Raw genomic sequence first — 12,272 nt, forward strand, 5'->3', positions numbered from 1 at the left:
TGCATAACTCAACAGGTGCCAGGAGGGTTTAAGAAGATGGACATGGGATTTTTCCTCTTCATTCTGGTTGTTAATACCATCCACAGTGATGGCACTAAACTTTTACCACCGCGCTTCACTCATGAAGCTCTACTACCTAAGCAATTGCAATGCTGTTGCTGCACTCTGCAAATTTCTTTGCCTGAACAAATGTCAACAAGGTCTACTATCTTCATGTGATATGCAATGAATGATTAGTCATTTTGAAGAAATGAGATTTGGAATTTAGACCTGCATAAGTTGCAAACCAATCAGTTCACAACAAGTGAATGAAGTTGCTACTGCCTTTGTGGAGCAGGCCATGAAAACAAAATTGGTTTTTTCAGTGCATGTGCTATATCAAGACACATGATCAAGCTACCTAAATGTGCCTTACACAACTGTGTGAAAAATTCTATGGAAGATTCTGTTTCTATCCTGTCAAGGTTACCTTGAATGCATAGAAATGCATTAAAAATATGATATGACTGAAGCAACTTTAGTGTCTTAAAACTACAAATTCTAGAGAGAGAGTAATTATCTAGAATCCTATTACTTTAGGTAGCTTGATCTAATGCACAGGTTATTATTCTTTCAGAAATTGAAACAGAGTGTGAGATGAGAAGGAGGAGGATAGCTGGATTTAAAAATTTAATCGAATAGAGTATCAACATGTTCTACAGAAGCAATTAGTTGTGGAGAGTATTGTACTTCAGCTACTTTCCTTGAGTTCCTTCAGTTAGTTAATGGTGATAAATACTTTTAGATTAATATGATTTTTGTTTGGGAGTTATGATGCAGATTCCCAACAGAAATAAGAATAGAGCCCTAGAGAATACTTTTTTTAAGATAAAATATGGAATTCTAATATTACCACCTAAGAATTTCATGACATGACGAGCAGCCCAAACACCAATGGTCAGTTCTTTTGTTTTTTCTTCTTCATGACCACCATTGACACCTATTTGAACTCACAGTACTGGAGACACTCACATAGCACTGTATTCCTCTCTCCCCCCCCCTCCCTCTCTACTACCTTACTTTCTGTTTTTTTACTACCATCATTCAACTTCAGCTTCTCATCTTACATGCTCTTTCACTCCCAACAGGCGATCTCTTTTTTTAATTATTCTGTCTTACTCTGCACCTTCTTTAATTCACTCCTTAACATTATGAATTCTTTCCTAATATCCATTTCATTGTTTATTCTCATTTTTTTCTCATAATCTCTTCATCACCACCATCACCATTCACAATAAGGCAATACATCTTTTTACTGCTTGTATATGAGAAATATATATATGACTTCTGCATTAATTCAACCTTGGTATTTCTTCTGGGTCTGGCTTCCACTGATGGGACCTCAATAAAGGGTGAAATCAGTCTGGGTAATGAATCTTCCCATAATGCATGGGATACTAAGACAATTAATATGAAGTCATCAGCCTCTATATCTAAGTTGTGAAGATATTTCACATGCAAACTTTGCTTACACTTGGATAAAGGATTAAACAAAACTATTAATTTCTTGACATAGGGTAAGATTTAAGAGGGGATATGTAGTTGTGTAGCTGATGATGCAAAACTAGGGAGAGCAATAGTTGATAAAGGTGATGTAGATATCCTGCAGAATGATTTAAACAAATTGGCATTGTGGGCAAAGGATAATAATTGTCATTTTAATGTGAAATGTAAAGGTATGCACTTCCAGTTGAAAAGGTTACATATGGTGTATCATATTGATGGTATTGGTTTGCAGGAAATTGAGGTTAGTGACTTGAGGATAATGGTGGACAAAAAAAAAGTAAGTTCTTAAGGAATATTGCAAAAGTTGGTAAAATAGCTCAACGAATTATTTGGATGTTGAAAAATATACTAATAAATAAAGATAAGGAAGTTATTATCCCTCTTTATAATGCTATGATTTGGCCGCATCTTGACTACTGCACACAGATTTAGTCACCTGGGTTTCTTGGGGACCAGAAAGTGGTCAAAAAGATTCAGAGATGAGTGACAAGATGGTGAAAGGTCTGTGGAATACTCCTTATGAGGATAGGTTGAAGGTTTGTGGGTTACAAGGTTTAGTTGATAGGCAAAAAAGAGGGGACATGATAGAAACTTTTAAGATATTAAAGGGGTTTTATAAAATTGATGCAAGTGAAATTTTTTAATATATGGTCAAAGAACTAGGGCCCATCCATGGAAGATGTGTAAGAGTGTGATTAATAGGGGTGTGCAGACCAGATTTTTTTTGTGGAGAGTGGGGAGAGTGGTGAGTGAGTGGAATGGATTGCCAGAATTGGTTGTGAGTTCCCTGATGGTGAATAGATTCAAGGAGAGGTATGATGGTTGATTTGGGTCTCCCATGATGAGTCTCCAGACTCCATGTAGATGCCGTAAATAATAATAGTTATTTCATTTCTTTGCTCTTTTGGTGTTTAGCTTTCTGCCTTTTTCTACTTACATGCATTATCAGTGATTTTCATCTGATTTATACCACCTGCTGTCATACCACATTCACTTTCGCTAACTCTCATTGCTTTTACTATTATCAATATCAGACATCCACCATATCTCAGTCCATAATAATGTTGCTATTTGTTGGAAAAGACCTGAGTTCAAATCCCATCTAAGATATGAAGAGCCCTTATAAGGACGTCTTACTTGAAGGTGAAGAGACAGCCTCATATGGAGGTGACAGCATTTACTTCCCTACAGAAACTTGGGTTTTTCATCTTGCATTGTATACAAGCCTGCCAGAGATAGCACAATGGACACTGTCCTGTTGGAGCATTGATTAGATTTCTAGGAAGCCAGGTTACTTGACAGTGAAAAGCAGTTCATTCACAGAATCCTCTTATGGAAAATAATACTATTCTCATATAAGAAGATAAAATTATTATTGTTATTACATAATACTTCTAAGGACTCATTGAGTTTGGGCACTTTATACAATTCCACTCTTCACTACATAATCCACCAACACCATCATCATTTACATACAATTTTATCTACTGCTGACCACCTTTATCACTATCATTTTTTTGTCTGTAAATTTATGTATTCTCCTGGTCAATTTCTCTTTATGCTGGATGAAAAACTTGAGCTTTTGTGAGAAAATACCATGCTACCTCCATATCAGATCAGCTAACTCATTTTCAGTTGAAAAAACCCATATAAAGATTCCTCTTGTCATGTTGAGAATCAAACTCAGGCCTTGTCCAATAAAGCCTTTTCCAAAAAATAAAATAGAATAAATTAAAAAAAACTCCTTTTCTCTTTGCAGTATGCACATTGAAGTTATGGTTTCTGTTTAGCACATGTTTGTGACCTGGAGGAAGCCACTCTGTGACGCAGTCTGTCAGATTTATGTGAACTAAGATCATGGTGAATTATTGCATTCATTATGTATGTGCAGATAATTGGTCAGTATGTCATCATCATCATCAAATTCCTGCCATGTATCCTCAAGGGGTGTACAGGATATGATAGTATTACATGAAAAATTGACATCATTAATAACTTCCTATTTATAATTTTCCTCCAAATCAGTCTGTTACTTGTCAAGACTCCAACATTATCAGATCTTATATTTCTGTTGTCTAAGGCACTTTGTACGGTATCAATCCATCTATATCTTGGTCTTCCTCTGGGTCTTTTCCTGCCAACCTGGCAGAGGCCACTTGTTTTGCTAATCTTTCCTCACCCATTCTGTTTAAGTGACCATACCACCTGAGATTAGCTCTGGTAATGCATTACTGGATGCTGACAATGTCAAGTTCTTTCCTAATATCCTCGTTTTTAATATGATATTGCCATTGATGCCATCTGTTCACGCCTCTAATCTTTCTCAGGACTCTCATATCTGCGGTCTCTAGTCTTTGGTCAAGTGTTTTACTTCTGACCCAGCTCTCAGATCCATAAGTTAAAATTGGTTTGAACACAGTCTTGTATACAGCTAATTAAGTGTTCCGACTAATTTCTTTCTTATTCCATATGAATTTATTCAATTGACTTCCCACGATACCAGCTTTGCTGATTCTGTTGTCTATTTCTATATTTAGTTTACCATCTTCAGTAAAAATTGTGCCTAAGTAGCTGAAATGTTTTACTTGTTCCACAGGTTCTCCATTCACAACACAGTCGACATTTTCAATGATTCTGCCTATTTTCATTGTCTTTGTCTTTTTATTGCTGACCTTCATACCATATCTATTACAACAGCTATTCAATTTAGTCAGAGAATCTTGCAGACTTGTAGCGGATTTATTTAGAAGTATAACATCATCCGCATAAAGCAAAGAGCTGACATTAACATCTCCAATTTTGATATCATGTTTAATACCACTTTCCTTCATAATGTGATCCATATAAATAATGAATAACAGAGGGGGGATAATGTACATCCTTGTCTCACACCAGATTTAACATTAATCCATCTCCCTATTCTTCCTTCAATTCTAACTGCTGACTTACAACTCACATAAAGACTAAGTATTGCTTGATATAATGTCCCATTGACACCATATAATTGTAGCATATTGAATAGCTTCTCTCTTGGCACCTTGTCATATGCCTTTTCCAGATCGACAAAACTTAAATATAGATCTATGTTATATTCCCATGCTTTCTCAACTATTTGTTGTAAAGTGAAGATCTGATCTTGACAGCCTCTATTTGGCATGATCCAGCTTGTTCTTCACCAAGCTTTTCTTCCACAATTCTTCTCAACTGTTTCTCAAGTATACTTGTATAGATCTTGCCAGGAACACTCAGTAGGGAAATACCTCTGTAATTCTCACATTCAGTTTTATTTCTCTTTTTATATATGGGTACTATGAGAGCTCTACTCCAATCATCGGGAATTCGTCCCTCTGTCCACACCTTCTGAACTATGCAGTGCAGCCGCTGTAAGACTTTTATACCACCATACTTAAGCATTTCTGGTCGAATACCATCTACTTCTGCTGCCTTTCCACATTTCAAGCCTTTGATGGCTTTTTCTACTTCAAGTATGGATATGTATTCCTCACTGCATGCCTGTTGAGTGTTTTTTTACCATTGTGCTATCACCGCTTGTTTCATTTAGCAAATTTTTAAAGTAATTACTCCATACTTCAAGGATTTCTTTTTCTTCCATTTTCATGTCACCTTTATCATCTCTAACTCCTTTTACAGCACTCTTTCCTCCATTTCTAAGCTTCTTCAACAACCTTCAGAATATCTTACCACCTTCTTGATATTTATTTTCTATTTCTTGCCAAAGTCCTCCCATGACTTTTGTTTAGCTAGTTTTGCACAGTGTTTAGCTTTCTTACATTTGTCTCTGTATTCTCTAAGAGCACAAGCTGACTTATTTACTAAGAACTTTTGATATGCTTTATTCTTTTCCTTCTCTGCCTCTTTAACTTCCAGTGTCCACCATGGAGTTCTGATTTTTCTATCCTTGCAGACAACCTCAACACATGCCTCTCTGGCTGAATCAATCAGGGTTTTCTTCAAGGCTTGCCACTGAATCTCCAAGGTTTGGTTCCTGTTCTCAAACTCTTTCATTTTTTCTTCAATAATCTTCGTGTATTTTAGTCTACAGTTCACATCTGAGAGCTCAACTTTTATTCGCTTTAAAACTTTCTTACATGTTATTCTTTTCAATATGAAATTCAATTTTATCCTGCTCAATACTAAATAGTGATCGCTTCCAATTTCAAATCCTCTGTACACTCTGGTGTCCTGCACCAGGGAGAAAACATCGCTATCAACAATAACATAGTCAACGAGATTCAAATACAACTTATTTATTAATTACTGACCATTTATGAAAAACAAAACTACATTAGAGTCTACCAGTTTCGCCAGCAAACTGTCTGGCTTTTTCAAGGCGTTTACGGAGAAATTAAAACTAGTAAATGCAAATTGAAAGGAATATAAAAAAGCGTTGTAAACCAACTAGTAGCTAAGGTTATACGTTCACGTGACAGAGAGGACTTATTGTTCTTATTCATTATCACGCATGCGTGTTTGTTGTAAACGTGTAATGCGATTACCAGCTAGCTATAGTTCAGATTGATTTAGAGAGAGGATCAGGTTTTTCCACGAACTGTTTAGGATTGCACCCTGATTTCTGTTGAGGTTTCCACCAGTTATTAACACTATTGTGGCTTCCTTGAATAAATGATGTCTGTAGTCGTCATTCATCTAGATATGGCATGGAGCTGTTTTGCCACTCTGTCGTGTAGTTAGATGTACAGAAATGATGTGCTAAGCCGGAAGAGATACTTCTGTTGTGGTTTACATCACCATCATGTTCTTTTTGTCTGATTTCTAAACTCTGTGAAGTTTGTCCGATGTAGGCAAGACCACATGAGCAAGGAATGTAATATACTCCTGGATATTTGTAGAAAGGCATCTTATTTTTTGGGGATCCTAAAACTTGTCTGATGCTACTGGTTCGTTTGAAGACCACTCTGATGATGTAGGCTCTTAGTATTCTGGCTATTTGATAAGAAATTGACTTGATGAAAGGGATCACTACAGTAGAAATGTGCTGGGAGCGTGATTCTTCTTGTCTGGGGTTGTCACCATATACATATTTTTTGATAATGTTTTGAGGATATTCATTTTGTGATAATGTATTGGCTATTAGTGAGAGTTCAGTCTTTATATCCTCCTCTTCTGATATAAACTCTCTGGTCCTATATTTCAACATGTGGTTAATGCTCAGTTTGTGTGTCTTGTGATGGTGTGAAGTATATAGATACAAGAAAGCCCACAGATATCTTTCAGTATCTGTGGGCTTTCTGTAAATAGATAATTTGACACTATTTGATTGTTTCTTTATCAAGATGTCTAAAAAATGCAGTTGGTTGTTGTTTTCCACTTCCAGAGTGAATTTTATCTTGTTATGTATTGAGTCGATTTTATCCACAAACGATTTTACGTTTTCTAAGCTGTCTTGCCATATAATGAAGATATCGTCTACATATCTCCACCATGTAGATGGTCTAGGGGAGATTGTGGAGGGAATTTCTTTTTCAAGTTTTTCCATGAAAAGGTCTGCACAAGATGGTGATCGTGGGCTTCCCATTGCTAGGCCTTCTAATTGTTGGTATATGGTGTTGTTAACCTTGAAGAAATTAGATTGAAGGCAGTGTCTAAACATGTGTGATGTGTAGAGGAAAGAGATCTTGGATGATGTTTATTACCTCTTCTACTGGTACAGTGGTGAAAAGGGATACAACATCTAGACTGGCTAGCATGTCTGTTGGTGCAATCTTAATGGCTTGGAGTTTATTTACAAAATGTTGACTATTCTTGATATAGGATTCTGTCGATCTTATTTTATTATTTAATAAGTTTGCAAGATGCTTTGCCAAAAAGTAGGTAGGTAATTATCTTCCATCAACGATTGGACGGAGAGGTATATCCTGTTTATGTATTTTAGGTGTCCCATATAGTCTTGGAGTGATAGGATGTGAGGATTTTAGTATTCTCTTCACTTCTTCAGGCCAAATGTTACAATTTTTGATTAGTTGGTTTGTTTCATTATGATTTTTTATTGTGGGGGTCTCTGTCTAGGATCTTATAGGTGGAGTTGTCTGATAGTAATACGTTTAACTTATCATAATAATCTTTAGAGTTAAGGATAACTGTAGAATTTCCCTTATCAGCCTTTGTAATAATATCTTTGTTTTTCTTCAAGTTGAGAATTGCCTTTCTATCATAAGGAGACGTAGTGAGAATAGGTTGTTTGGCTTTGGCTAGGATTATCGTACTTTTGAATCTAATCTAATAAACATCATCCAAGATCTCTTTCCTCTAGACATCACATACATGTTTAGACACTGCCTTCAATCTAATTTCTTCAAGGTTAACAACACCATATACCAACCAACAATTAGAAGGCCTAGCAATGGGAAGCCCACAATCACCATCTTGTGCAAACCTTTTCATTAAAAAACTTAAAAAAGAAATTCTCTCCACAATCTCCCCTAGACCATCTACATGGTGGAGATATGTTGACGATATCTTCATTACATGGCAAGACAGCTTAGAAAACCTAAAATCGTTTGTGTATAAAATCAACACATAACAAGATAAAATTCAGAAAGTATTTTACCTTGGGTATCATAAATGTTAAAGATACCAAGATATTTTAAACCTGGTTTTTACTCCATTTCCCAAGCAAGCAAATAGACAAACAAATCAAGTTTGCGCCTGCACGTAATGCAAGTCTAGCTGATCCTGCAGGTAGTGCAAGACCAAGGTAACTCATGGTAAAAGTAGAATAAGCTCTGATCACTAATCTTAATATTTACCCATAATGCAAAGCACATCTCCTGGAGGAGATGTATAATGCTTTGTATTAAAATAATGCAAGTCTAGCTGACCCTGCACTACCTGCAGGGTCAGCTAGACTTGCATTACGTGCAGGCGCAAACTTGACTTGTTTGTCTGCTTGCTTACTTGGGAAATGGAGTAAAACCAGGTTTAAAATAGCTTGGTATCTTTAAAATTTATTATACCCAAGGTAAAATACTTTCTACATTTATATCTCCTCCTGAGATTTTTATTTAATAAGGTTAAAACACCTTATGGTAACTTGTTCTGGTAAAATACTTATAAGCTCTGTATTACTAAAATCTTGGTATCTCTAGCCTGGCTCCCACTGATGAGACCTCAATAAAGGTCGAAATCTTGGTATTTTTAGCTTGGCTCTCACTGATGAGACCTCAATAAAGGTCGAAACCGGTCTGGGTAGTGGCACCTTGCCTTTAATACATAGCATCATACATCTCCTCATTGAGATGGGCTGTGCATTAAGGGTAAATATTAAGAATAGTGATCAGAGCTTATTCTACTTCTACCATGAGTTGTCTTGACTTGCACTACTTTGAGGGTTAGCTAGACTTCTAATACATGCAGGCACAAACTTGACTTGTTTGTCTGTTTGCTTACTTGGGAAATGGAGTAAAACCAGGTTTAAAATAGCTTGGTATCTTTAAAATTTATTATACCCAAGGTAAAATACTTTCTACATTTATATCTCCTCCTGAGATTTTTATTTAATAAGGTTAAAACACCTTATGGTAACTTGTTCTGGTAAAATACTTATAAGCTCTGTATTACTAAAATCTTGGTATCTCTAGCCTGGCTCCCACTGATGAGACCTCAATAAAGGTCGAAATCTTGGTATTTTTAGCTTGGCTCTCACTGATGAGACCTCAATAAAGGTCGAAACCGGTCTGGGTAGTGGCACCTTGCCTTTAATACATAGCATCATACATCTCCTCATTGAGATGGGCTGTGCATTAAGGGTAAATATTAAGAATAGTGATCAGAGCTTATTCTACTTCTACCATGAGTTGTCTTGACTTGCACTACTTTGAGGGTTAGCTAGACTTCTAATACATGCAGGCACAAACTTGACTTGTTTGTCTGTTTGCTTACTTGGGAAATGGAGTAAAACCAGGTTTAAAATAGCTTGGTATCTTTAACAAGATAAAATTCATTCTGGAAGTGGAAAACAACAACCAACTGCATTTTTTAGACATCTTGATAAAGAAACAATCAAATAGTGTCAAATTATCTATTTACAGAAAGCCCACAGATACTGGAAGATATCTTCATTATACTTCAAACCATCACAAGACACACAAACTGAGCATTAACCACATGTTGAAATATAGGGCCAGAAAGTTTATATCAGAAGAGGAGGATATAAAGACTGAACTCTCACTAATAGCCAATACATTATCACAAAATGGATATCCTCAAAACATCAATCAAAAAATATGTATACGGTGACAACCCCAGACAAGAAGAATCACGCTCCCAGCACAGTTCTACTGTAGTGATCCCTTTCATCAAGTCAATTTCTTATCAAATAGCCAGAATACTAAGAGCCTACAACATCAGAGTGGTCTTCAAACGAACCACCAGCATCAGAAAAGTTTTAGGATCCCCAAAAGATAAGGTGCCTTTCTACAAATATCCAGGAGTATATTACATTCCTTGCTCCTGTGGTCTTGCCTAAATCGGACAAACTTCATGGAGTTTAGAAATCAGACAAAAAGAACATGTTAGTGATGTAAACCATGACAGAAGTATCTCTTCCGGCTTAGCACATCATTTCTGTACATCTAACTACACGACAGAGTGGCAAAACAGCTCCATGCCATATCTGGATGAATGACGACTACAGACATCATTTATTCAAGGAAGCCACGATAGTGTTAATAACCGGTGGAAACCTCAACAGAAATCAGGGTGCAATCCTAAACAGTTCGTGGAAAAACCTGATCCTCTCTTTAATCATTCTGAACTACAGCTAGCCAGTAATCACATTACACGTTTACAACAAACACGCATGCGTGATAATGAATAAGAACAATAAGTCCTCTCTGTCACGTGAACGTGTAACCTTAGCTACTAGTTGGTTTACAACGTTTTTTATGTTCCTTTCAATTTGCATTTACTAGTTTTAATTTCTCCGTAAACGCCTTGAAAAAGCCAGACAGTTTGCTGGCGAAACTGGTAGGCTGTAATGTTGTTTTGGTTTTTGTAAATGGTCAGTAATTAATAAATAAGTGGTATTTGAAATTATATAAACAATCAAATATGTTTAGTTTAAATAGTCAATGAGACTTTTCTTATTCTTTGCCTCTTCTCTCTGTGTGAATTTGTGCACATTTTTATGTTGGAACATGGTGTTAGTAATAACCAGTCCATGTCCTGAGCAGAAATCCAACTATTTGCCATTATTATTAACTTTGCTCTTTTCTCCAAATTTTCCCAAAACATTCACTTCCTACTCTGCTATTTAGATCCCTAACAAGGACCAACTTTTCCTTTTTCATTGTGTCAGTAGCTTTTTCTAAAGCCTCAAAAAATTCCTCCACTTCTACCTTAGTAGAACCTTCTGTGGGACCATAGGCACAAATAAGTCTCATTGTCCAGTTCCCCATTCTCATGTTTGCCCACATCACTCTACTTGTGACTGTCTGCCATTCAAGAAGATTAGCCTCGTATTTTGTGTTGAATACTACGGCTACTCCTTCTTTTCCTTGATTGTCATTGTCTGAATATAACATTTTGTATTTATTGCTCAGAGAGATCTCACCAGTTTTGGTCTTTTTTGTTTCAGTCACCCCTATTATGTCGATCTGGTACTTATCTAATTCCTCAGCTAGCTCCATTTCTTTGCCATTCAGGCTTCTTATGTTGATAGTACCGATCTTTAACTCTGGTGATGTTGAGTTGGGGTGTGTTTTCAGATTTATTCCAGTAGCTGACTTTTCGCTGTTTGCCCTGGTTCCCTGGCGAAAACAACAGGGGCCTTGTTTAACTGGGCGATGCCCCAGCTGGCATGAAATATTGCCATGTCGTACCATCATTTTTTATTTTGGTTTAACCAATAGGAATACAATTTGGTCAGCTAAATCCCAAATTGTCAGCCCATCCTCGTTCATTCAGTATCCATGTAGATACCCAAAAGGTGCACCACAAGAAGGTGAGGATTGTACATTAGGTCAGAAGCCCTGGTTGGTTCTCCTCATTCCTTTAAAGGTTATGTGGAGGTCTCTTCTCAGTTATATAGCTTGGTGTAGATAATTGGCAGGGAGTCATTGCTTCTAAATTCCCCAATAGATAAGTGTACTCCATCAGTTATGGAAAAGTTTAGTTTTTAAAATGTTGCTGCTAGTCAGTCTGTTCCTTTTTTATGCAAATTATGAAGAATTTCAGCAGAATGTGTTATTTTTTTCTGATATCCGAAAAATGCAAAAGTGTGAAAATGAAAATTCCTTTGAAAATGTGATGTTATAGGATGTGACCCTCCCCCCGACACACACCTTTTTTCTTTTCTTTTTTTTGAGTCACAGTTGAAATTACTAGAAAACATGTTAAACTATTCTGTATGTAAATATTTTAATTACATGGCATGGTGTTTAATCCTCTTTTATTATTATTATTTTTTTCCTTAGGGCCCATTGTAGTATATACCATGCTTTGGGAAAAGGAACAATACTTTTCATCCAGTCTGTTATGACTCTTAATCCTGTGAGTTGAATTTAAAATTATTTCATATTTATGCAAGCTGTTTGGTTTTTTCTCTTACATTCTGATAATGTAAGAAAAAGAACCAAAAAAGAAAAAAGCATATGTAAGAAAAATTTCTTACATATGCCTTTCATAATATAATATAACTGTTCTTTAATCACTATTTTTTTTTTTTTTTAGTGCTGCATACAACACAG

General features: G+C 36.2%; 1 protein-coding gene across 3 annotated transcripts in view; it reads left to right on the top strand.

Annotated features, from left to right (window-relative positions):
* Window positions 1-12,272, top strand: part of LOC150092294 (tetratricopeptide repeat protein 39B-like) — a 240,941-nt gene that overhangs the window by 83,043 nt on the left and 145,626 nt on the right. For all 3 annotated transcript variants that reach the window (XM_090414906.1, XM_090414907.1, XM_090414908.1), the window contains exon 4: window positions 12,000-12,075. In XM_090414906.1, the coding sequence (XP_090271032.1) occupies window positions 12,000-12,075 (76 nt within the window). The remainder of the gene's footprint in view (window positions 1-11,999; window positions 12,076-12,272) is intronic.

Source organism: Typopeltis vanoorti, chromosome 26 (genome assembly GCF_054136105.1).
Source record: "Typopeltis vanoorti isolate ZY-2024b chromosome 26, IOZ_Tvanoo_1.0, whole genome shotgun sequence".
Lineage (NCBI taxonomy): Eukaryota > Metazoa > Arthropoda > Arachnida > Uropygi > Thelyphonidae > Typopeltis > Typopeltis vanoorti.